Source organism: Berghia stephanieae, chromosome 11 (genome assembly GCF_034508935.2).
Source record: "Berghia stephanieae isolate SIO BIC M18660-M18661 chromosome 11, UCSD_Bste_1.3, whole genome shotgun sequence".
NCBI lineage: Eukaryota > Metazoa > Mollusca > Gastropoda > Nudibranchia > Aeolidiidae > Berghia > Berghia stephanieae.
This window is the reverse complement of record NC_088370.1, coordinates 6,297,098-6,325,009: the sequence shown is the minus strand read 5'-3', so window position 1 is coordinate 6,325,009 and position 27,912 is coordinate 6,297,098. Positions and strand designations below refer to the sequence as shown.

General features: G+C 34.3%; 1 protein-coding gene across 4 annotated transcripts; it reads right to left on the bottom strand.

Annotated features, from left to right (window-relative positions):
- On the bottom strand, positions 1 to 24,929 carry LOC144957271 (uncharacterized). Of its 4 annotated transcripts, none has more exons than XM_078888364.1 (5): positions 24,649 to 24,725; positions 16,168 to 16,541; positions 13,073 to 13,229; positions 12,557 to 12,706; positions 1 to 11,129 (listed from the first exon to the last, which is right to left on the bottom strand). In XM_078888364.1, exons 2-5 carry the CDS (start codon positions 16,384 to 16,386, stop codon positions 10,924 to 10,926), a joined length of 732 nt encoding a protein of 243 aa, XP_078744490.1. In that variant the 5' UTR covers positions 16,387 to 16,541; positions 24,649 to 24,725; the 3' UTR covers positions 1 to 10,923. The 4 variants fall into 4 exon arrangements, with proteins under 4 accessions (XP_078744490.1, XP_078744493.1, XP_078744494.1 ...); XM_078888367.1 differs by lacking the exon at positions 24,649 to 24,725 and adding an exon at positions 24,854 to 24,929 and having other exon boundaries at positions 10,056 to 11,129; XM_078888368.1 differs by lacking the exon at positions 24,649 to 24,725 and adding an exon at positions 24,862 to 24,924 and having other exon boundaries at positions 10,056 to 11,129.
- Positions 24,930 to 27,912: the final 2,983 nt, after the last annotated feature.

Here is a 27,912-nt window from a genome sequence, read left to right as displayed (position 1 = left end):
GTAGTAGTAGTAGTAGTAGTAGTAGTAGTAGTAGTAGTAGTAGTAGTAGTAGTAGTAGTAGTAGTAGTAGTAGTAGTAGTAACAGGAGTAGTAGTTGTACAATTACTACTGGTGATATCATAATGGGAATGTATGGGTAGATACAAGTTAAGAATCATTATATTATCAACTCAAACTCAAACACATTCACACAACCAGTACATTGATATTAATTACAAAGTCAGACCTGTCAACTCAACAATTTGTAAAACTATGAATTTTAGACTCAAATCAAAGAAGGTGTGTAGTTTTATCTTTACCGATGGTTCAATGGGTAAAGAACTTGCTTCACACGCAAAGGAACCAAGATGGATCCTGGTAAAGTCAAGATTCCCCCCACCCCTTACCCTGACTCCCCTGTCCACTCGGCAGGTGTCAAACATCATATCTAAAAGGTAGCAAGAAATTGCTTTTGCCCGTTTCATACTATACATAATTTCATATTTTTTTATTTTTAAATAGCAGGGTAGAATTAGAAGTGACAGACAGAATCAACCCCTGGCAGATGGACAGTCTAGGAAGAAGACATCAAGATAAAGAAAAAAACTTATCAATAGAAATGGAAGACGACTATTCAACCAGTTCACACGCGCACACACACACGAATTTTTTTTTATAAAAGAAAGAAAGAAAGGAAAACAACATTGGTTCCCTATGATATAAAAAGAATTCTTTAAGTGGATGGGTATGGGAGAAATACGGACCAGGTAAGATATTTTTATTTTTTAAAAAGGAATGTTGATTTTTCATCTCGAAGTAAAAGTAATTAGAAACACGATATATTGAGCAACGCTGCCATAATCAGGATGTTTAAATTTAAATATATTTACAAGTACAAGTAACATGAACTCATCTTCACCAGACTCGCTGCATAAAAAAGGAAAAACCAACAACAATTTTTTTTTTAAATTATATTTTCATTTCAAAATGACCGAATGTTAAAGAAGGACAAAAAACCCCAGCCCAAACCCAATTGTAAAAATTCACGTCATTCATATTGAAATCGACAAATTAAAAAAAAAAATTTTTTTGTTAAAACATCGATTTAAAATTTTTAATTTAAAAGAACAGGCTTGATGTAACTCTATAGACGAGCAAAAACGCAACTATTCTTAAATAAAATTTACTCCACAAATTTCATTTATTTTTCATCTTTCATCTGATTGTGGAGAAAACACCCTGACTTTGATTAAATTACATGCACAAGATTTTCTAAACAAGAGAAACAGACATGTATGACTTAGGTGAAGGAGAAGAAGAAGCACACCGTTTCCTCCAGACCTGCCCAAAGTAAACAACAGCAAGAGAGGATTTTTGGCCTAGTACCACATTTCTGCAGACCAAACTGTATGGGCCCCTGACAGAGCGGGGGAAGACATCGGCAGTCCTTCACCAACAAGACATTCAAACACGAAGAGGTTTAATAAATTTTTTTGCCAAGATGAAAGTTATTTAAATAAATCTATCGATATTTGGGGGGAGAGTTTTCTGGACAAATTTTCAAAAACGAGTTTTTCCAGTGATGGAAAGAAATAACACTGATAAACAAACGATATTTAATAAATGTCACGGATGGCCTATAAAGACTGTTGAAAAGACCAGAAAAGCTACCAGTATTAAGTACACACAATCCAGAGCGACACACAAAGTATGATAAATACATAGCGGCCATCCAACTTTTCAAATATCTAAAACTGGACACTCTCCTACCCGTCATAGTCCAAAAATAGCAGTATGTTTGAACTAATGGAAAATACTACAATTGAAGCTTTTATACTCTATATATGTCTGTTCTCATTGTTTGTTTGTATAGGTTTTACGGCACTTGCAACACATTCATTGCCAGGACTTTCCGATCCGAAAGTGAGTCATCATACCACAAGACCACATAGTCCCACCAGATTGCTACATTGCGATAGTCCTGACATTATCGAGATGATTGACTGGCCACTATGTAAATGAATATAGATCATAGGTGAAAGTTCACAGGGATCAATTTGCCTGAATGACTTAAAAGTATTATTCAGATTCAGATCCATTAGAATGCCGAACACCAGTACCACGGTATTTCAAAGTATGAAAAGTGAATGTTCTGTTCATTTATCAATGATGATAAAACTGACAAGAAAGTTGACATGCCACATTGCGATGATAATTGTGACCAAACAAAACCGGCATTGCCAGCATATGCCTGTGAACTTTGACCCGTGATATAGCTACACTACACTCTGTGGAACACTCCAGGTCCAAAGTCGCAGTGGTTGGAAGGCTTTTCTGTATTATTGCTTGTAATGTATAATATGCCCTGTATTTATATACAGAAAGATACAAAGTATTTTAAAAACCCCAACAAAAAAAAAACAACTATCAGAAAAGAAAAAAGAAAACATTTTTTTTTGGTAAGCTTCGTCAAACACTTTCACCAGCTCTATTCAATGTGTATTCAATTTGTTGTTTTTTTTAATATAGAAAGTTCAATAAAAATAATGAAAAGTCAAGAGCTAGTCATTGGAATATTATGTATGTTTGACAAGAAGGGAGAGAAAAAAACATGAGATGAATGGAAAACAATTCTGACAAATGCCAGAGTTGAAATTCAACAACAAAACAGCAATATGCTGTTTGAAATAGACACAAACAGACCTTCGTAATATAACGGATTGTCGGTAATAACCGGAAAACTATATAAAGATCTTTAATTCAATAAAACGTCTCTCGAAAACAATGTTCTAGTGCCATAGCTGGTATATATAAAGGTGATCAAAGCATTATTTTTTCGTATTGGGGGAAAGTTGATCATTTTAAAAAGTAGTTATAATGTCTACTGCACTATTATCTCTAAAAACGAAAAACTTTTGAAATTTCAAGTAGGCAGGTCTGAACATGGCAACGATGGTGGAATTAAGAAAACATTAAACAGGCAAAGTCAATGTCAAAAGCTCCATCCACCCATGGTGCCGCTTCAAACCGACAATTTTTCGCGGTTTCGCCATCATCTGGCAGCCCTGCACAGTGGGGTCAAATCAGTGATAGTGAAAAGGAAGAAAATAGGATCGTAAAAAGATTTCTGGAACTATAATTAAAGCAACCAAGAAAAAAAGAAAGACAAAGGAGAATTGGTTCAAAATAGGGAACAGATGTAGATTCCAAGAGCATACTATTACTATCAATGTACTTAGTTGAAATTCACCTAAATGTCTCATCCACACACTAGCAAAGGATTGTAGTAAGAAGAACCCACCAAAATGTTGACAGGATATGTTCAAAAAAAAATATATATATAACTATCAGTACCTAACAGAGAGATGATGTACATGGAAAAAAAATATCACCTCCCAAAATTAGCATTGACTATACATTCCACTGCTTCCATCTCAGTCAAGGACTCCGGAAAGGGCCAGGACAAAACCAAATAATCCCATTCCAAGACAAGGACAAAGAGACACAGCGCATGACCTCCTGCCTACCACGGTAGCATCCCTGCAATGTTACACAAGATTTTCGGATAAACCTTACGGGGGTGACAAACATTTGGAAAGAGGTTTTCATAAAAGTACTCAAAACTGGGAAATATCCAGTAAAACTGGCCCGTTGAGAGAAAAGACTTAGTAATTCCTTTATTATTATTTTTAAAATATTTTGCTAAGACTAAGCGATAAATGTGGGCTGGTGACAATTTCTGATCAAATAATCAGAGCCTTGAAAAAAAAAGGTAAGATTAAGGAAACCGGAAAAAAAGATATTTTATATATACATATATTAAGAATGCAACATTAGACAATGATTCTTGTAGAAGACCAATGCTGCTATAATTGTACTGCTTGTACTGTGGTAGTGTATAAAAATGTCTCTTAACCTGAGGAATGTTTAGAAATACAATGAAAGATACGATTGTGAAAATATATAAAAGAAAACTTCCTGTTTCTGTCTTAAACCAACAATAGTCAAATGGGACGGAAGCATTCAATTTCATTGACCAAGACAAATGACGACAGACAAGTGAGAGATGAGACTACAGCGATTCGCCTTAACAACGCCATCCTCTTATTCGACTTTAGTGTTTCTTTCATCAAGTTTTATTGATAAAGGGGAAAACCGAAACGTCCACATCATATCTCCTCGTAGATCAAATTGAGGCTTGTTTTTTTTTTTGTTTTTTTTTTAAGGGTTTTACGGCGCTTGCAACACATTTAGGTTATATCAGCGCCAGTAAAAAGGAAGAAAATGGGATAGTAAAAAGTTCTGTAATTACAATTAAAGCACCCAAGAAAAAGTAAGACAAAAGGGGAACTAGGAACAAATAGGGATCAGATGTAGAATCCAAGAGCATACCACCAATGTACTTAGTTTGAGATCACCTATAAGTTTCATCCGGACACAAGCACAAAATCCAAAAAAGAGGAATACACTCAAATGCTTACATTATACATTTAAAATAAATACAATGATACATAACAGAGAGATGATTTACAAGGAAAAAAATATCATCTCCCAAAACAATAACTGCATTTGACTGTTTCCCTCCCAGCCAGGATTCCGGCCAGTGCCAGGACAAAACCAAGTAATCTCGTTCCAAGACAAAGGCAGAAAGCATGTTGGAAAACAGATATAAGGGGATAGAAGACACAATAAGTACCTCCCTGCCCACTATGGAAGGTAGGATCCCCACCCAGCAAAATTGAGGCTTCCGTTCCATTTGAATATTGTTATTCATTACGGCGCATTCAAGCAGTACCATTTGCATTTTATCCTTGTTTTTCAACTTATCCTTGTTTTATCAACTCATCAAATGATATGAAACATTTCAACAGTCATTTGAGCATTGACCTGAATACAATTTTCACTTTTAAATTTTCATTTCAAAATCTAAAATCTTGTCTACATAAGAGTTCCCAATTAAAAAGTAAAATGAAGTGAGTAGAAAAGTGCCAGAAGATAATAATAATAGAGAATAAAAATTCCACAGCGATGGCGGCTCGAACCCACAACCATAGTGATACGACAATTCTGTGAGAGGGACGCTATACAGTCGACGCTCTACTCACTTCATTTCCTGTTATTATCAACACAAGTGCCTGCTTCACTCAGTTTTCTCAATGAACAATTATAAATCTTGGTCAATGAATAAAAAAATTTACAACCACTCAAACTATTGCCAAATATCAAAGTGAAGAAAGTTCTAAACCTGTACAATGTATTTTATTATGACGTGTTTTATATTTATACTCAACAATTCCTATCAATGCTAGACCAAAATATCAAGGTATTTTGATTCTTATTTCACGGTTATCAATACATAATGATGAATAAAAAATTAATTAAATAAAAACATATTTTATTTACAAAAGCTATAAATTTAACATTTTTCATAATAAGAATAATAGTAAATTGTGATCATTAACTTTTCAATTTTGCTTTTTTCATCACAAGGTCAAAACCCTGTTATAATTATCTGAATGTAACGCTAGGACTACAATATTAGGGAAGTTACAAAATCAATAACAGCAATCCTGGTAAACAAGACACATCAAAAGTTATTCGAAAATCAGCAGTGATATATATATTAAAATTTTTAAAAAAAACAAAAAAAAACACACAACAAAAATTCCTTTCTGTCAAAATAACTATAAAACTAAAAAGAAAAAAACAAAAAAAAACCTACAATTGTCATGAAGATTTAATGCAATCTTTTATTTACAATCACCGCAAAGATAAATGAAAATGTTAAAAAAATGTTTTTTTTAAAAACAACGAAAAAATATTTTTTTAAAATGTCTTCTTTGATAAAATATGAAAATCACCGCAAAGATAAAAAAGGAAAAAAAAAAAACTAAAAAAGAAAAAAAAAAACAACGAAAAAATGTCTTCTTTGATAGAATATGACTAGGCCTTCTTCCAAACAATAAATAAAAGACCTAGAGTAAAAAAATTTTTAATCCCCAAAAAAAAAACAAAAAGAAAAAAGACAAAAAAAGACATTTGCCTATCCATGACCTCGGTGCTAAAACCATCTGGTAAAATGGCAAACACTAATATTTTTTTTTTTGTTTGTTTGTTGCTTTAGGTCTCTTCCAACACAATTGAGGTTATATGAGAGACCGCTGAAACAAAAAAACAAGCAATCTAACAAAAATAGTACAAATGTAAATCAAATCATAACCTAAAGATATCATAAGCTAAATTATAAATAACCAAGAACAAACAGGCAGAAGATTTACAGAAAAAAAAATATCCCCTGTCAAAAATACAATCACAAACCAAAGAAGCAGGATAGGCTAGTAAAGAGAAGAAGAAACGACATCACTATCGGATCGTACACCCATGCGAACATCATAGGTATATGATTCAAGGGTGATGCTCCCATCCAACCACCCGCCAAACACTAATATCAAAAATTTTGCGGAGAGGGGGGTGGGGGGGGGGGAGGAGAGGTAGCCCTCTGAAAAACTGAATATGTGATCAATAGTCTCAAAACAGTATTATATTATGTCTGGATGAACCTGTTGCCAAAAGGGGGCCTTTCGATTAAAATGAGCAGAAAAGTGAAAATGTTAACATTGCTGTTGACTTGGGACACCTTGTAAAGCACTTTGAGCACGTGTGGTGTATATTGCACTATATAAATGCTCAACTTAGATCTATTTTCTGATATTTTTGACTTTAATATCAATGCCAGGCATCAGTTTCATTCCGACATAAATCTGGTTAAAGACTGAGGGGTACACATAATTTGCCAGAATAAAATCATTTTTATCAGAAAAAAATTCTTCATCGAACCCCACCCAGGACACGCTTTTGTAAACCTTGCAAAGAAAGGCACAAGTGACTGTAGTTTTTAAAAAAACACAAAGAAAAAAAACATGTGATATAAAATCAGATACATCATTAATATTATAATTATAAGCAGTCTTGGGATTACAACCAATATGGAGGTTCATAACAATGGGGCAGTATACCATATACATATATCATTATTATTATATTATTATGATTATACCCGATTCATTATGTCATTCTATTATGGCAGATCCAATATAACAACAACAAAATAAATCAAATATATGATTCTGTTTCGTCCCCCCCCACCCCAAAATAAAAAGTAATGACCAAAGGGGTGTCAAGCTGAAAATGCCCGATCACCATTATCCGAAATGAAACATTGTTTTCTACTTCTGTTCATGGAGCAACATGGCTCAGCAGATTCGTCCTTCATTCATACCTGAAAAGTAGAAAGTTTGATTAACCGCTGTGCTGTGTCGCCTTGAGCAAGAAGTCACCTCGTCCTAGCTCACTTTACTTTGCTACACTGTGGCTGACGCCTGGGTTATTCCAGACTTCCTCCGGAATAGGGAATGAGATTAGCGGAAGAGTAGCGTCCCTTGATTGGACGTCACCCATAGTCTGTGACATTACAGGCGGAAAAGTTATTAGAGAGAGTATGTCATGTTGGTTGTGCGAATGCGTCTCTCGTCCTCGCTTCCGCATCCAATCAAGGGACGCTACTCTTCCGCTAATCTCATTCCATATAGACCCTAAAGACAAATTTCCCCTTGGAGATGAATGCGCAATACATTGAATGCATCCTTTATTCTATCAACACAAGCTTCTAATGAGTTGACAAAACGCAGACATAAGTTATATACGAAGACCATTTTACAATAATCGGTGCCAACTCGGTTAAAAATTCTGTTTTCAAAACTAGTCAGGCTATTCAAAGATTTTTAATTTTTTTTTTATTTGATTTATCTGCAATGAGAACAGATCAGTCAGAGAATTTCACAGCCTTGGGCAGCAAGAGCAGGAATAAAAGTATCTCTGCAACGATTTGAATCCATGAACTTTTTGACCCATTAGTTTTCCCCTTGATTTGAATATAAATAATGAGCCTAGAGAATCGCCATGAAATGAATGACTATATCATCCAAGAATGACTCCTATCCATTGGTATTGATCACAACAGGACTGCCATATTAATTTATATTTTCACCACCGTCAAAGTAAGTGGAATGTTTTAGAAATAATCATTTATTAACAAAGAACAATAAATAGCTAAACATATTATCAAGATCTACTTGAACAATATAATACATCTCAAAATTGTCTGTTGAATTATAATGTTGATGATTTGAAAATGGCTGAATATAAAAAGAAGTTCCAAACAATTTAAAAAGAAATGTAATAAAAAGTATATGTTACATGAATGATATGTATTGATTAATCTAAATCTAAACCAACATCTTGTTAAAAGAAAATAAAAATGGAATGACTACAAAATGTAAATATTTCTCTTCACATCCCGATTCACTTCTCTCATTCCACAATATATACACTACCATTCATCATACAGAAACTGTACTCCAAAAAAACCCATTTAATTCACCCTGGGAGATCAAGAGAAGAAAAAGGGAAATTGAGAGGTCATAATACTTTTAATTTAATAAACAACCAAATACTATTTATCTTGTAAAGTTCAATAGTCTTATAAAGGAATTTTAGAAGAAAATAGCTATTATTTTGGCGCTAACATGATTATAAATTATAAAAGAGAATATTTTCAACACCATTAAATTTAATTTTATGAGGGCGACAAATTTCTAACAACAACAAAAAAAAAGTTTTAATTCATATAATGCTAGACAAAGGAACATTTGTAACAACAGGATTTATTTGGAGGCGTTAAGGAAAAGTAACACGTTTAGGTTCAACTTTCGAAATCAGTTGATTTCTGATTGAGTTATATCATCCTACACCCTTGTCCCTTCACGTTATTACAGTGGAGATAAGTTTAATCTAAGGCAAACAACATCATGAGGATTACTCTCATCCTTCAACCTCGGGTAACATTCATTCAATTTCAACAAATTCCTAAAAATGAATGAACCCCTGTCAGATTGTGATAAAAAAAATAAAAAAACAAGCGAGTCGCCAAAAACGACAAAAGTTTTTTTTTTCTGAAAATGGGGAAACTAGCATGATTCTTTTTCTATAACAATAAACAGCATTCATAAAGATGATGAAATGTGACCCAAAAAAAAAAAAATGTTTTTAAATCAAGCCTTCGAGATATGTGTATGAACCCTGTAAAATAAATAAAAATGGAAAACAACCATTTTGTAGATACCCTGGACAACAAACACCAACCAATATTCATTTTTTAAAAACACACAAAAAAAGTTTTTTTTAAAATAAAAAATCAATAAATCGACACAACAAACTCTGGCAGTTCTTTGTCACCCACGCCAAAAGAAACAAACCTCCCCCTCCCCACCTATAAAACGTGGGGTTTTTTTTTGGCAAAAACCCGGTACTGCTTGAGAATTATAGTAAACAAGAAAGGTTTCGATGCCACAAGTAATAAACAAAAATAAATATATAACAGGTTTGGAAAAGAATAAAATACTAAACACAAAACACTAACAAAAGCAATAAAAACATAAAGACATTACATAAAAAACCAAAATAGACGGCTGGTTCTGGCCGTCTATCTGTTTTTTTGAGTAATGTATTTATGTTTTTATTGCTTTTTGTTCTTGACTAAAGAGGCGTTTTCAGTCCGAAACTTTCCGTGCTTAGTATTTTGATCCTTTTCCGAAGCTGTTATATTCATTTTTGATTATTACTTTATACAGCCCACAGCTTCTAGCAGCTTAGTATCATTTTCTGTATGCCACACAAGATGAGTGAGAAGTTTCAACATGATATGCATAGCACTGTAAATTTTCAAAATAATCAAACAGCCAGTACAATTAAATCTGACTTTATAAAACATCAGAAGCAAATTGTATATCTGAATGCACGACCAACCAAAAAAAAAAAAAAAAAAAAAAAATGGTCCAAAAATGCACAACAGTCAATCTCACATATTCGTCAAAATTCGTTGCAAAAATTAATACTATGTCGACCATTATCATTGTGAATCAATAAATATTCAATGTCCTATGAACATAAATTAGGGGAAACTATGTTTTAAAAAATACCCCCCCCCCCCCCCCCCCCCCCCCCCCCCCCCACCACCCCAAAAAAAAAAAAAACTGTGGCCACCAAAGAAACCATTCTCTTTGTCAATTGGCAGTTGCTAGGTCAACTTGATAAAGTGCAAAATTGGATCAATTTTTTGCGCAATACTCTCCACACAGCATGTATATATTTATAGTATATTTATGAGGTTGGGCCAAAAGGTCATTATGTGACGACCACTGCAAAAATACTCCAATAAGCATGGGTGCAAGTAGGTCAGACCAAAAAAGCCTGAAATCCAATTTTAACATTAAAAAAAAAGCCTGAAATCCAATTTTTACATTCAAAAAAAGCCTGAAATCCAATTTTTACATTCAAAAAAAGCCTGAAATCCAATTCTATCAAATTAAAAAAAGCCTGAAACTTATTTTGGAATGTGACCTATTGCCTCAAAATGGTATTATGTTCAGATGATCTAGATGATCTAGAGAAACTGATGATCTAGCATCACAATTATACTCGTAATAGCTTTTTAAAGTGTCAAAAAAATGTGGACAAAATTGACACTCTGTCCACCTTTTCCTTTAACCTTTTAGAAACTATTTCTGCTATTCTTTTGGAGCTAAATTACTGGCTTTTGGTTTATATTACATTATTATTCAACTAATAGAAGCCGATTAATTTTGCCTTAGTTTTTTCCAAACAACTTATTACTGTAATATTTTTGTGGCAAAAGTCACTAAAAAAAAAACCCCAAAAAAACATGACCTTTCAACCCAGCCTCAAATGCATCAAATAGCTAAAAAAAAAAGTTTTTATAATAAATACAACATGATCTCGGCAGGCTTGATGATATCTATACAATGTGAAAAATTATGATGCTAAACAATCGGGATAATGTTTGTCTTCCTCTCAAAAATTCAGCAGTTACTCGTAATTACTCCTCATGAAGTCGATGATCTCCAAGGCCAAGGCAGCGAATGAGAAAAGGAAGGCAAATATTTCAAACACAAAAGAGAAATGAAACTCAAAAGGGTCGTCGTCGTAGTCTTTTTCATTGTAGTTGATGGGGAACCTGTCATCCTTCGGGTGGCCGATGCCCCAAGTCAACACCATCATGAATGGAAGGAGACCTGAAATATATATTTTTTAAAAAGTTAAAATGATTTTAATGGAATTGAGACGTACAAGACACCAACGTATGTAGTCAAGCAATATGGCACTCGTCTTCAGACTTTTTAAAAAGCCTTTATATAGCGCAATAACCACTAAAATGCTCAAAACACTTTACAAGGAGTCCCTGGCTAACAGCAATATGTAACATGTAGGACAAGAATAATGCCTGTTAGACAGATATTACATTTTTTTTCAGACAAAGAGAAAGCTGTTAACGACCAGGTACTCATTTTGCACCTGAGTACGGTGAGAGAATAAGAGTCTATTGCCTGAGACAAACAACCCACAGATCCTGAGCACTATTCACAACTTGAACACAGATCACTGAAAAAAATGCTTAGCGTCTTCAAATTTAGCAATGTTAATTCCTTTATCAAAGAGTCCAAATAATATTGTGATAAATGCTCACTAACTGTGGGACTGACCTATCTGTTTGGCAAGCACTAAAAGTAGCTACTCCAGTTGATTGGAAATAATAGTCTAGGAGATGGAATGGGCTAAACGACAGTGAATATTCGGATAAACAAAAAAAATAAAATAAAATTCCCTTTATTCATCCCATAGAGGAAATTTGTCTCTAGGGTCTATTCCAAGGGGAGACTGGAATAACCCAGGCGTCAGCAAACTGAGCTAGGGCGAGGTGACTTGCTCAAGGTCACACAGCTCAGTGACAGGTGTTCAAACGATACTTTTGGGTATGAAGTAAAGACCATGCCACTGAGCCACGCTACCCTGATTTGTTAATGCTAAGTAATGGTTGAACCATCAATTGAAGTTTCTCTTTCTTAGCGATTCTCCTTTACCATCATTTCCGGTGCTGGTTTAAGAAAATAGAGATGGTAACGGACGCATAATGACCAGTGTCCTCTAGCACGAGCTGAAACAAGTCCCAGCAGCCCAGACTCCAGACAGGGGTTGCACATACAAGATGGAAGTCGACTTGGAACAATTCTGTCCCTCTTTGAGGCGAGGACGTAATCTTCTGGAAACTGGGAGAGAAGTTACCAGGCTTCTGTCTTAAGAAGAGGAGGCATTAAGTGGCTTCAAACAGACTAAGGTCTGAGCCACACTCTAGGCACATCATGCTTTCTAACCACGTGCTTCTTCTTCAAGTACCAAGTCTGTGCCAGAAATCGGTTAACATGTTACGCCATTCATCTCTCTGATCAGATAACCTCAGAAAACTAATATTACTCTTCACTTTCTTTGTCACCCATATGTTCAAGCTATTCAAATATGTTTTTCTTGATCTACCTTTACTCTTTTTTACCTTCTATCTTTCCTGTGAAAGCAAGATGTTCGATACATTTATGTCAATTTATGTTACACATATGCAAGAGTTGATTTTTTAAATATAGCATTCATCATTTCAAATGTTCAATACCTGTTATACCAGTAAGGATCAAATTGAACCAACGAAGGCCTTTAAACATCTTCTCCTTCGGATGCATGGTAAAAAACAGGTTAACCATTAAAGTAGGCAAAAAGACAACAATCGAAATGAGTCCCATGGCTTGAGTGAATGAATACCATCCTGAAATAGAAGAAATATTCTCAATTATTTTACAAATCAAATATAAATCTCAATGCCTTGCTTTGGACCAATATATTTGTCAGATTCAAAAAAAAAAATAATTTCTGGTAAAGATCATATGAAAATAATTCCTAAAAAATTTCTTTATATTAAAAAAATAAACAAAAAAAAATAAAATTCCCTTTATTCAACCCACAAGGGAAATTTGTATCTAGGTCTATTCCAAGGGAAGACTGGAATAACCCAGTCATCAGCCATAGTACACCTTCCAGTCCGAAGGCGCGTATCTCATAAGCACTAAACCACATAACAGCTAAATTCCTGAGTTTGAAAAAAAAACCAAAAAAAATACAAAGATCATCTCACCTGGTATTCCTGGTTTGGAGTTCTGGTAGTCGTAAGAACTACAAATCCATTTATTGTCTTCCTCATGCCTGATGCAAGTCATCCAGATGCCTTCGTGCCAGGCCATCTTGTCTCTACGCCAGCCTGCACTCCAGTAAGGAGCTCCAATGGCAATGATCTGAATGATTGGAAACCAAAATGACTATATCAAAATATAGGACTGATCAATGTTCCCATATGTAACTATCTTTTTTTGATAGATTGATATAGGAGTTGCCAGCCTGCACTCCATTAAGGAGCTCCGATGGCAATGACCTGACATGATTGGAAACCAAAATGACTATAATATCAAAATTTAGGACTGATAAATGTTCCCATATGTAACTATCTTTTTTTGATAGATTGATATAGGAATAAATAGCAAATTAACGGCAGTGCTGCCAATCATTGCCCATGAATATGTGTACAATGGAGATCCAAAATAAGTAAGATTTTGAAAAAATGTGTACAATCCTGCAAAAACGACAATTAGTACTAAATTTGATGATGGGCAATATAAGACCATACAAGCAATTTTATCATTGATAATTTAAATCAATAAATAAATTTACTATTTACAGACAATTTCAATAATATCCACTTATAAATCTGATATGACCTACCCTGATAATACTATATTAATATTTAAACTATATTGAGTTAACAAACAGATTAAAGTGTTTAAGTAGTATACAAAAAGAGTTTTAAATTAAATTGTTAAAAATGCTTAAATAATTTTTTAAAATTATTAATATTATGTACACGCTGAGCAAGATGTGTACAATGAGCAAAAATGGGTAAGAATATATGCATTTTTTGGGTTAAGGTTGGCACCACTGTAACTGTAATGGTCATTCTATCATCTGATGATTATTTATAAAAAATGCTATGGCGTAACGATCAGTCAAATCATGATGTTGGGAATTGCTATCAGGCCACGCTGTAACTATATTCACTTGAGCACACACGCCTATAGACTAAATCAGTTTGATCCTTGCTGGCTCAAAAGATTCATCTTGATCTATGTTAATTTCCACATTAATATAGTAGTAGTGTAATAATTAAATAAGAAGAGTGCCTGTATATAATAGCTGAGAGGAGACAGGGGAAAAGGGCACATGACACAAAATCAAATATTATGAGTCATGCCCCTTAGCATATCGTTAATTTGTCAAAGTTTAAGATGAAAATATGAGTTTACTGATGAAGGGACCAATGTCATCCTCTTCTTCTTGTATGCCTTTATATCTGGAGTCCTGTATCAAAGATGAAGGTATTTGCCTTTCTGAGTTCCAAAAAAGTTCAGAGAGGTCAGAAAAGTTTCATATTTAGATAAATTGAAGAGGGCCGTATTTTCTGCATCTTCCTCCGCCTCATTACATGAGCAGACAGGTGACTGTATCAGGTTCATGCGTCTGTGTATATGCTTTTTAAGTCTATCGTGGCCTGTCCTGAGGCAGAACAGGATTACTTGGTCATGTCTGGGCAGCATATTATGGTAATCATCTAAATGCCTTGGTGTAGTAGGAAGGGTCTTAATTATGTGGTTTGTCTTCTTCTTCTTCTTCTTCGTCTTGTGGAAACCTCCAATATTGTCGAGGATCACTCCACAGTTTGTAGGGTTTTACATTTTAAACTTGCTAAAACTCTGCACATAATACTAATTTAAAATAAAACAAAAAAAAATAAAACAAAATAAAAAATACACATAGATTAAAAAGTCATGTTGTGAACTCTAGCAATCGCGTGAAGGCATGTTGGCAACCGTTTTCAGCCACTTCAGCTGGGAGGCTATTCCATAGTCAGGCAGTGGAAGGGAAAAACGAATACATGTGGGCGTCTGTTTTTGATGTTGGGATGGTTCCTCTTGCTGTGGGTCCCCTCGTATTTCTTGTGCTGATATCTTTGATGTCGTTTGGAAGTTTAAGGCACGAATTTTTGTAGTAGATCTTGTGGAACAATTTAAGTTTATCTATCTTTCTTCTCTTTTCCAGAGGTTCAAGGCCAATCAGTTGTAATATTTCAGACGCACTTGAGAAAGGATCGAATGTGTTTGTGATGCGTCTTGCTGTTTTTCTTTGGATGTTTTCTAAGGTGTCGATGTTTTTCTTTGTATATGGGTCCCAAATTGAGCTGCCATACTCCAAAATTGGTCTAACAATAGTTTTAAAAGCAAGGGTTTGAGTTGTGATTGGGCATCTTTTTAAATTGCGGGTGATGTAAGCGCTTGTTTGATTTGCCTTTGAAGCCAGGTGACATATGTGGTCATTCCATTTGAGGATTTTAGCAAACTCAATGCCAAGGTATTTTGCTGTCTTTACAGGTTCCAGGTTTTGACCATGAAGTTGGTATTCAAATGTAATAGGTGCTTTCTTATTTGTGATGGTTAGAACATTGCACTTTGATACGCTAAATTCCATTTGATTTATTGTTTCCCATTCTTGTAATTTAACTAGATCGTCATTTAGTGTTTTGCAGTCGTCTGTTGTTCTTATCTGATTATATAATGCTGTGTCGTCAGCAAAGAGGCGCACTTTTGACCTCATACCTCGTGGAAGATCATTTATGTACACTAAAAATAGGATGGGCCCTAGGACTGAGCCCTGAGGTACGCCCGATGTCACCATCCCGATAGTGGAAGTCTCGCTGAAATTATGCGGTATATTTTGTCGTTTCTTTTTGGCAGCATTTATAGCGAGGCTATCAGCTTCCTCGTTACCTGATATGCCACAATGGCCTGGAATCCAGACTGTATATCAAAAGCAACAGGGACACCCTTTGCCAAAAATAAAAAAGCCTGATTTTTTTTTTAACGTAAAAACCAGATGAAGATGTGTGTCAAAGCTTCCTCTCATCAAAATATCCTTCTAGCTCTCCCCTAACTGTTGCCTTTAAACATCTAAAAATATGATCTAAAAATAATAAAATAATAACAATACAAGTCTCTAGCAAAAAAAAAAAAAAAAAAAAAAAAACCATTAAAGAAACCCGATAGATTCAGTCTTAGCTGAAAAAAAAAAAGGACATTGGGGGAAAAAAAATAAAAAAATAAAACAATTGAAATAAAAAACACCTACCTGAATAACACAACTAACACCAAGAAGAGCACTGGATAACTTGAGGAATAATGATGCATAATGACATGAGTAGCTGATCTTTGTCTCTTCATCTAGGGAATATGTTGTTGCTGCAATGGCAGGTACACCACGAGGTTTATCCACATCCATAGGTCTGACTGCATATCCACGACCTTGGTTATCTCCACCAGATGACTCGGAAATAATGGATGATGCCATGGTTAGCTATTATTAATTGTCAGTGAATGCAAGCCAAAATTTGAGTCTACGAATGCAGTGATAACCAGTTGTTTTGGATTTTTTTCAATATCTGTCCACTTTCTGTCTCTCTTGTCCGCTATGAGCTGCTATCGGTAAGTGAAACTGTGAGCAATCTGGAAAGATAAATTTTAAATATGGTTACAATTCAACCCTTAGTTCAACAAGGCACCTGAAATTCAAATGACATGCGGGCTAGAATGAAAGGAAAGAAAGTTTTAATACATAGAATAAAGACATGTATGAGCTAAAAAATTTTTTTTTTTTAAAAGATATAAATATGTTGCATGATTTTTCTCTTAACTCTTGACAGTTTAAATTTTTAAAAAGGCAAAATCAAGAAGTTCATAAAAATTGAAAAGGAATCATATAAGTATAAGGCAGTTTGTATGTCTTTTCAATTCAAGCTGGAAGGAAAGTTCTGGCTATTAAAAACTCTGCTAAATCCCTTTGAGTTCATTACAATTACTACACATAATTTGGACTGACAATTCAACGTTATCCTTCCTAGCGCCCCCCCCCCCCCCCCTAACCTTTCCTCTCTCCCTTACAATGTGTGGGTCGTCAGATTTAACTACTAATAGAACTTCTTACCATAAGATTAAACTATATAGACCTTTAAAATGCTAAGAGAACTGAAAACAAAATTTATCAAAATAAATGAGTCTAGATGACTTCATGGGAAAATGAAATAAAATGAAAGCAATTATTATTTTTTCAAATATTGATATTGTTAATAACAGATTATAGCCCTAAAAAATTAATAATATATTAATAATAATAAAAGCAATAAAATGCCCATTAAAAAGTTGAAAAGTAGGGCAATTCCATGTCAAGTGGACCAAATTTTCGGAAATCGGGAACCACACCCCTTTTGATTTTCCTCAAACTTGGCTCACTTAAAGATACTTATGAGACATGAAGAAAACCAAATTTTCAGTTCAGAATATGGATATTTGAATTTTTTACAATTTTTTAAAATTATGCCCCAAAACGTGTCAAAGTCAAATTTGCTCGTGGGTCCATTTTTGAGAGGCTATATCCTTTTTATTAATCAAGCTAACTCTCTCAAATTTGGTAAACCTGTACAACTTTTAGCATAGATTACAATTATTTGAACGAAAATGAAAATATTTATCAACTTTTGGAGTTATCTGCCCTTGAATATGGCTCCCCGTGCTGTTCGGCAAAAAATGAAGAATATTGATAAACCAATATTATATTGAGTTATTGAGATTACTTTTTAAAAGGTTCATTCAAATTAACAAGTATCAAAAATGCTTTTGCACTTTAGTTCTTTTCCCATCAATTGTGACTGAAACATAGTCATTCTTTCCAGGACACAGTCGCGAATATTCATCTTTGTTATAATGATTCAATTACCTTTCCTTTCATCTCATCTGCTATTCTTTTACTTCTTTGAGAATCGGGTTCGGCAAAAAGTCCTTTCTCCTTCTTTAACTTTATCACCTTTTTTACAAGTTATTTTTAACTGAAGAACATTCCAACACACAAAATGATAAACCTAAAGGAGCTGGATATTTTTTTTTTTCATTCATGCTTCCCTGATATATCTGAATGAGTGTGTAGTCTACAATTATTGAACTGTTAATGCATTATTTTGCACTTTTTTCAAAAATGAATAAACTGAAAGCATTGAATTTAGTATATTTTAAGAGCTTGTCATAAGCCAAACATTTTAAGCTTTGTTTGTTATCTGTGTAGTGTAATATAAGTCGATTTTGGGGGTTTAAATAATTTATTGAGTTATGCCCCTTTGTAACTTCAGACTGAGATACTTAGGTTCTTTGTAGGTGATTTTTACCATGAAGCACCTCAAAATACAAGGAAAGCTTCCATGTGCGTATGGAAATAGTGTAAAAATCAAATATCCATATTCTGAACTGAAAATTTGGCTTTCTTCATGTCTCATAAGTATCTTCAATTGAGCCAAGTTTGAGGAAAATCAAAAGGGGTGTAGTTCCCACCCTTGGTCCACTTGACGTGGAATGGCCCAGTATTAAAAATATAAAAATAGTAAATGATAATAATATTGAAAACATTATGGACTAAATCAAAAATAATTTAACAATAATTATAATTATAAGATAAATGAAAACATGCGGCAGGACTTAAATATCATAGCTTCATATATTACTAGTACTTGTGTACATCTATTCTTAATAGTAGAGATACCATTTACTTTGCATATATTTTTAATGAATTGTCCTTTCCTAAAAACTATTTTTTTTTAAAATATACCTTCTATTCTATTCAAGATATTTAAAATTAACTTTTGGTCAAAATAAAAGACCTGAAAGTATTTGTTTTTACTTGTTATATCTTTGTTATTGTAGACCAGTGGTTACAGATCTTATAAATAAGACTCGTAAAACATAGTAAAAACAAAGGTTATAAACAACCAACTATGTCAGAGCATGTGTGAGGGTGTGTCACAAATTCCACGTTTTGATTGGTCAAAAATCTACTGGTCAATTATTATTAATATTATTATTATTATTTTTGAAAAATATCATTATTATTACTATTATAATAATTTTGAACTTCGTTGACGATGGCGATGAGTCTTTTGTCGTGTGGTGATTGTAGTGATGATGACGTTAATATGATGATGTAATGGTGGTGTTGGTTGCTGTAGTTTTGATAACGATGTTGTTATGGTAGTGGTAGTAATGATGATGTGGTGGAGGTTATAGTAGTGGTGGTTTATTGATGGTAGCTTCTGGGAAATTCCACGGGTAACGGACTGACAAATCAGACCAAAAACGCATACATTTCGTGCTCTGAAATGCAATGTATTTATTGTATGGAGCTAATATTTCCCATGGACATGTATCATGTCCGCCCTTATCATATATCAAAAGGATAAAGATGAATCTTAATCAACTTGAATTTTTTTGACATTATAATGTTGGTAACAGACTGACATCAGAAAATCCATCTTTTTCAATTTTCAGGCCTAGAAGTGATTCAGGAAAATATTTTTCCCTGCTTTTTCCCGGTTTTTTCCTGGTTTTTTCCAGGCTCTAGGGAAAATTTTAAGGTAGTAATTTTCAAGCATACTCATCAATTCTAGACCAGTTACCACTACATTATATATATATATATATAATAGAGAGAGAGAGAGAGAGAGAGAGAGAGAGAGAGAGAGAGAGAGAGAGAGAGAGAGAGAGAGAGAGAGAGAGAGAGATGTGAGTGAAAAAGAGAGTGGCTGAGACAGAGAAAGAAATATATTGACTCTGGCTATTAATACTTGGACGTATTCCTGTAAAGTCTAGGCCTCCTACAACATGCAAAAAAAATATTTAAAAAAAGAGAGAGACAGAGAGAGAGAAGAGACAAAGAGAAGAGAAATCAATAGAGAGAAAAAGACATTTGAATATTACTATGAGTATGAGAGAGAAAGTAGCGTCCAAAGACTTGTGGCCTAATTGAATTGCACATGAATGAAATAAAGCTAGTTAATCTAGAGACAGACAAAACAAACTTAGTACAAATTACAATGAGTAAACGACCTTAATCTGCCATCTCCAAATAATTGAATAACAAGTCACGAAAATTAATTAAAGTAGCCTAAGGACGTCGACCGTCTTTCTTAGCTTAGCTAACAATCGCATTCATGACCTAGTCAAAAAAACAAAAAAAAAAAAACACACACACACACACACTACTAAGATGAGGGGAGGGATGTGTGTTTCTAGCACTCTTGTCTTGGCGACAATGATGAGTCGACTGAGTGAATCAAGCGTCTTTAAGTCTTCGACCAATCACAGGCTATCTAACCGAACCGGCTGGTCGAAACAAAGACGCTTCTCACCGTCGATGTATTACGCTATTGTTGTGCAAGTGGCAAGGAATATAACACCTTTTTGAGTAGGCCTGAAAGCTAAAATCTAAAAGTAAAAAATATTCCGAGGAATTTTAAAGTCACATTGTTGAAATCGGCTTGAAAAAAGAACATTGGTCCTTGTTTCAGAAAAATCGGTTGAAAACCAACTGTTTTACGAATAAATTCGATTTTAAAAATTGCTTTTGTTTATTTTCGATTTTTTTAGCAACTTTTTTATTTATCGGCCGATTTTCTTGATTTTTATATCATTCTTTATATCTCAATGAGACGAGATCAGTGATATACTTTGTTTCAAATGTAACTACAACATAATTTGTTTTTACTTATCAACCGTGCCTGGATAATTTATTCAACAACTGACGCAACTATCCCATTGCCGTCTTCCAGTGTTTCAGCGATGACAACTATAATTACGTCATGCACAGGAAACATGGTAATAGTCTGTGTACTCTACGAATGCGGACCGGACTTTGCTGATTGGGTCGATCGTCATAACATAGGGCCTAGTAGTGTGAGGAAACCATAAGAGGTTGCTGCCATGCTCTAAGCCGATCGTTCGCAGGTTGGGTAATGATTACGCGGAAGAATACATGTTGGGTTGTTGTTCACCTAAATTTTTCTAACGGCTTTTTCCCGGCCCCAGACAATTTTCACCGATTTTCCCCGGTCGGGAAATTTCAAAATAAAGTTCCCGGCTTTTCCCGGTTTTCCCGGCCCACTTCGAGGCCTGAATTTTATATGTAGATGGATCAAACTTTCTGAAGTTAAGCCTTCCAGTAACAAATAAGTTCTTTTATAGTAACCACGAGATGTTGTTCTACAACCCACTAGCAATACTTAAAAGATTGTCCAAAATTTGAATCTGCAATCTTTGAAAAAGTGTCGGTAACGGACTGACAAATGGATGGTAACGGACTGACACTTCTGAATTTTATTGCTCAGAATAACGGTTACTACATAAAATCTAGAGCAAAGAACAAATTATGTAATTATTATCAACACTGAATACCCAGTGTGATTGATCAAACCAATACTCTTCCTTATATGGATGCCAAGCTACATTGGGCATGATGAGTAACTCGATGGGTGACATCTGATTACCTCAATCCCAACTTTGCTTTTGAAAAAATTAAATAATGAAATAATGATTCATGGAGTTGAAATCTATTCTGTCACAGCCAAACTTTATTTCAACTATGAAATTAAATTATCCAAAAAAAAAAAAAAATGTAGATAAGAAAGGACTTTAAAACTGGGGAAGGTTTAACATTCTTTTGGTACTTATTTTTGAAGCTTAATTTTTATTCTGTATTTCATCTTGATTCCTCAAGCTTAGGAATTGTCAATAGGCCATGACCGTCACTGCAAACTGGTCGATAGTATTGGCAGTCAATCTCTTCCTCATATGCACTTGACCAAAAAGCCAGTTATAAGATCTGAGAAAGATCTTCAAAAATTTCATTTGGACCATTTTATCCTTGATTGTTACAATTTTCTTATGCAGATTGTGGGATTTCTCTTAGAAGTACATTCTGAGGTTCTGAGGGAGCAAAATAAACTTAAGCCAATTTTGATTCCTGGATGAAATTCACTAACAATCGACAACCTCTTTTTCAGGGTTTTTTACACGAAACTTTTTGGAATTTTCGCCCTTTCTCGTTTTTCATCTCTCACAATTATGAAATCTTTTTCCCTTGGTGCTCGCCAAGAGTACTTCTTGTCCAAATAGAAATTTTCGAGCAAATTATCTTATTTCATCTTGAAAGCCCATTTCCATGATTAAAATATTTTAAAAACCATTGGTTGATGTATTGTATGCCCTTAGCAGTACAGGCATAGTTTAATTTTTTTTTTAATTCTTGGGAGGATTGTAGACCCTCAAAGTTGAATTCAGTATTTTACTTTCCTGTGCTGAAATGTGAGGCAGATGTGGATTTAGGTGTGCTTGGTTTACTTTCTTTTGGAGTTGTAGATTTATCGGCTTTTCTCTTTTTTTCCATTTTGCTTGAAAAAATCCTGTTATTTCTTTTAAGCCTCCTTTACAATCACTTTCAAGTTTTCTTTGAGACTCCTGCTTTTGTTGCTTATCTTTTTCCTAAACAATGTAATGCTCATCAGTTTTCAGTCTTTCTTGATAATTTGAATCATGGATAGAGTAGGCATTTTGAACCTGTGAATAAAGAAAATTGAGCGAAATTACATCATAAGCTATGAAAGTCAAATCGGAATAAAAAGCAAATCTTGTTTTCCTAAAAATAATATAGCAAAACTAAGAAAATAAAACTCATTTTTAACTTGTATGACATTACTTTGTAACAACTAAAATATTGACATTATACACAGCTAAACAGCTTGCTGACCCACTACATTTAAAGCCTCAGTGACTCAAAAGTTTTCACATTAATTTAAATGTTTGAATTCTTTTTTTTTTCTCCCAGGGCTTCTTGCCCCTTTAACAGAAGACTACTACTGGCTCCATTGTCATAAGGATATTATAGAACAAAAAACAGTGTTTTTCCCTCAATTCAAACATAGCAAAAATCTTCAAGTGATCAAAAGATTCACAAGCTTTAAAAGATTCAACTTACCTACTGCAAAATAGCAGGCTTGATGTTGAAGGCCAGTGTTTGAAATTTTATGGATCCAAATGTTTATAAAATGGCTGCCTGATCAGTTGAAACATATTGGAGTGGACGTTACTCTTGAGACTTAAAAAACATCTTTTATATATTGTCTTTGAATTAAAATAGAATTAGTCAGTCTGTTACTGTCAGTCCGTTACCCTAAAAAATGTCAGTCCGTTACCCAACAAAAGTATCTTATATGATAAATTTCTTGAAAAAATTATCTTACAGTACTAAAGCCATTCATGTAATACCAGAAAATCTGAAATAGTGAGTCTGTACAACAACCACATCTTTCATAGATGAAAAAATACTGTTTTAATGGTAACGGACTGACATACAATTTCCCAAGGTCATTAAAACGACCGATGAGGACAACATTTCATTAAAATCGTAAATTTGAATGTTTATATAGGTTCCTGATACTTATAATTGTTTTAATATCAATAAGCAACAGCAATGGTGGCTAAAATTTTGTAGAAGTTGCAAGATTTATAATATCGAGAAAATATTATTTTTGTTCTTCAAATAGGGGATACCCTTATATAAAGCTATAATAAGCATCCTGTACCACAAATATGCACGAAATGTCCTTATATTCATAATCCTGAATGATTTTCCAACAAATTGGTACCAAATTTTAATGTGTTCTTAAGAATTTGTAAAACACCCCTTCGGTTGACATTTTCATGGAATTTCCCTTCTATTATTTGCAGGAGCACTGAGATGAGTCATAAGCAACAGCGAGAGAATGTGAGAGAGAGAGAGAGAGAGAGAGAGAGAGAGAGAGAGAGAGAGAGAGAGAGAGAGAGAGAGAGAGTGAGAGAGAGAGTGAGAGAGAGAGTGAGAGAGAGAGATAGAGAGAGAGTGAGAGCGAGAATTCCGGGAACCTTATTAAATATAATAAACTGTAAATAAAACAAAAAACGAGACAGAACTATTTTCATTATAGTAATCTAACATCCGCAACAAGTTTATATATTTTCATTTAAATACGGTCTAAAACTCAAACCCTTTTTTATTCTATGTATTAAATCAAAGAGGGGAATTTAACTGCCTAGAATTATTTGCATTGTATCAGTGAGATATTGACAATATTGGGGATAAATCCGGAAGTGATATAGCAAATTGTTTCTTATGTCAAGCCCATTTTTTAAATTATGTAACATTTGCGTCATATTATGTAACAATAACAATGTGTTATTTTGAAATTTATGTAAATGCATTGTCCCCGATAAGACGAACACCTTGGTATATAACATGTTAATAATAACTCCATATTGACTGTTTTAACCATTTTTATTAACGGCATGCGATTTCAGTTTCAGTCACAACTTTCCAATTCCAAAAATGGTAATAGTAATGGCAATGGTAATGTTGGAGTTGGGCAGTTGGGGTAAAAATTCTGAAATTTCAGACTTCGAACTGCCATAACTACATTTCTAACCAAGGTAGAAACAAAATTCAAAAAGTTTTGTAATCAGTATTGCCTGCTCTTTCGTATGACATAGTTTCAAATGTCTGCGTTACATTTAGAAATTTTGGTTAACTCCCTAGTCCCAGTCCAAATCACCCAACGCCGACAGTCAAGTCAAGAGTGAAAGTGACTCGAAAAGAAATGTGTCATATTCACGTCTTTAGTAAAATGAAAAAGTGTTAGAAGGATTAAGAAAATGAGTGACATAATTGCATCTCCTGATTAATAGTTGTGACTACCCTTACCATTACCATATTATTCTTGTTAGTAAACAATCACAAACAAAAAGACCTTCGCCATTTGTAAACTACAGACTCCGACAAATAAAGCCAGCTGGGCAAAAGTAATCTAAAATCTTAGTAGTCGAACATAAAGCACTGCCTAAAATTCCTTTATGGGTCGTTATAAAAATACTTTTTGTGATAAGTTTAAGAACAAGAAAATTATATATTTTACCATATTACTTTTTAAAAACTAAAATGTATCATAAGGATTGATACTGAGGCAATTTAGTGCACAGTAATTTCCTTGAAATGTCAAGTATTGTAGTTGTAGTCGTATGACCATCAAATCCCGTTTCACTTCCGCGTCGTGCAATTGCGATATAGGTATCGTCAGGTATCGAATTTTTACACAGTCAGTCTTTTTCTACTTATTTGGAGTTTAGATAACGCTTATAGAGTACATACACATTTTTAAATACATAATTTATTACAGAACCATCAATAATAATATTTCTTAAATTAAAACCAGGTATGATGATGATGCGAGGAAATAAACCGCATTATAATATCGAGTATTAAGTTCATGGATGATAACATAAAACTGTTTTTTTAGAAAGAAGATTTCACACTACAAGTGACATGTCAACTCTCACAAATGCTAGATTCACGAGTACCTAAGGTGTATCCGAGTCCGGGAGATCTGAGCAAAATGATCAGAACACGAAGACGAAGACTGCGTAGCCACCGACAAGAACCCGGCGGACGTTAAAATGGAGAGAATCTTCTTCTTCTTCTTAAATATAATAAAATTCCATTTATCAATCCCATAGGGGAAATTTGTCACTAGGGTCTATTCCAAGATTAGACTGGAATAACCCAGGCGTCAGCCGCAATGCAGCGCCGCAAATTGAGCTAGGGCGAGGTGACGAGCTCAAGGTCATACAGTGCAGCAGCGGGTGATCGAACTCGCCACCTTTCGAGTACGAAGCTAAGACCATACCGCTGAGCAACGCTGCTCCCTCTTCTTCTTCTTCTTCTTCTTCTTCTTCTTCTTCTTCTTCTTCTTCTTCTTCTTCTTCTTCTTCTTCTTCTTCTTCTTCTTCTTCTTCTTCTTCTTCTTCTTCTTCTTCTTACAAAGGCGCTAACAAGTGTTCTTAGACTCAACATTGTGGTTTGCTTAAATAGCAATCATTTCCGTCCTAAATTATTTGTAAGAATCATTGTATTAGTTCAAGGTGTAAGTTTATCTTACGATATCGCCTAATGTATTACAATACTAATAATCCACCTACCCACCTTAGCTTTTATACAGGGCAATATCTACAAAACGTGCTCAAAGCGCTTTATAGGGGATCCCTGATCAACAGCAACACGTAACATGTCAAATGAAACATAAAGCCTGTTAGTGGATATTATTATTTTTTTCCGACTGATATATCTCTGTTAACGGGCAGATATTCGTTTTACACCTGAGTGAGCTGAGAGAATGTAATGTAAGTAGAGAACCTTTTGCAAGGACTCAACTATACGCCGATCGAGGGTCAAACCCAGGACCTTCCGATCCGAAAACGAGTGTCCTACCACAAGACAACATTGCCGCACCGTTTCAATCCTAATATACAACACCATTGGGATGAATTGGAGTGGGAACGAGGGAAATCACTAAAGGATAAATTTTAAAAATAAATAATATATAAATCCCAATGTCTAAATAGTATATCATTGGAGATAAAATGACAGGACCACATCAGCAATGTAGACGCCATAGAGAAGGCTGACATGAGTACAATGAGCAGAGAATGTATTGGGGGGGGGGGGGGGGGGAAAACATAGGAGACATGTTGACAGCTGCATATTTGAGAAAAGCAAGTGTCATTTGGAACTCCAAGTAATTTTCAAAATCACCAATTTCGATATAGATAACATTGTGAAATTGAATGTAAGCTTCAATTTTTCTATACGAAAACAGATAATATGGACGTTTCGAGTTTCCCCTTTATTCGTCTGTAGTGTTCCAGTCATCCTGTTTTCTTGATAAAGGGGAAACCCGAAACGTCCATATTATATGTTTTCATATATATATAATATTAAATTGAAGCTTACATTCAATTTCACATTGTTATTTATTTCTCCAAGCTTCGAGTATCAACATTTACATTGCTCAATTTCGATATAGATCAATAATCCAAACCCACAAGGTCTTCCTATCGTCATTCTATGATAGCGTCCAGTGTGTTAAAAATATGACGAAAAACCTTGAATCGCTTTCCCTGGAGAACATAGGGAATAAATAAACGGTTCCATGTTTATTCTATTTATTACGTTCAAAACACTTTCTGCTCTATATCCGTTTGCATGTATCAAATCCATTCGTAAGTCATATTGAGGAAGCGTATCTTGTCTGAGTGAGTCTGTCGATTTACAAGAAGAAGAAGAAGAAGAAGAAGAAGAAGAAGAAGAAGAAGAAGAAGAAGAAGAAGAAGAAGAAGAAGAAGAAGAAGAAGAAGAAGAAGAAGAAGAAGAAGAAGAAGAAGAAGAAGAAGAAGAAGAATGGGCATAATCAAATAGAAACTAGACTCTCTCTCTCTCTCTCTCTCTCTCTCTCTCTCTCTCTCTCTCTCTCTCTCTTTATTTCTTTCTTTCTCTCTTTCATTTGACGCTTTTAAATAGGGCTACTTTCGGTGGAAAATTCATCTCCGACACCCGCCAGTAGACCGGTGCAGACGGAATTATGTACTCGAATACCTTAATTAATTAGACTCTCTATGGAGCAGTAAAGTTAGTTGCCCCAAACGTAAACAAAGGTCGAGAAGCACGTGGCAAACCACATGTTCCTGTCTTGACAGCTCACATTCCAATGTAAATAATAGAAAAAAATAACCTTTAAAATTTGGCTGTTAGGTGGCAAAAGAAACACATATTCATAAATACTCGATCATGCATCAAATAATGTCTAGATATGGATATTTTATGGAACAAAAGGTAAAATTTTCTAAAATTTATCAAAAGTTACAGTCTATCTATTTTTAGACCAGAGCAAATTATTGCGCTGGTGTGAACAAAACGAGAATTATTCGGAGCCTGATTTTCATAATAATTTAGCCTTATATTATTATTTCTGCAACTGTTAGATTTTATGTAAACATATTTTCAATACTGAAAGTGTATTTCCTACAACACAAACTACAAAATTGGGAGACCTATATTGTGCGTAAATTATTCCGGTCCCTAACGGAAATCACTAGCAACTTGTTATTGTTTACGTTTGGGGCACCTAACTTTACTTCTCTA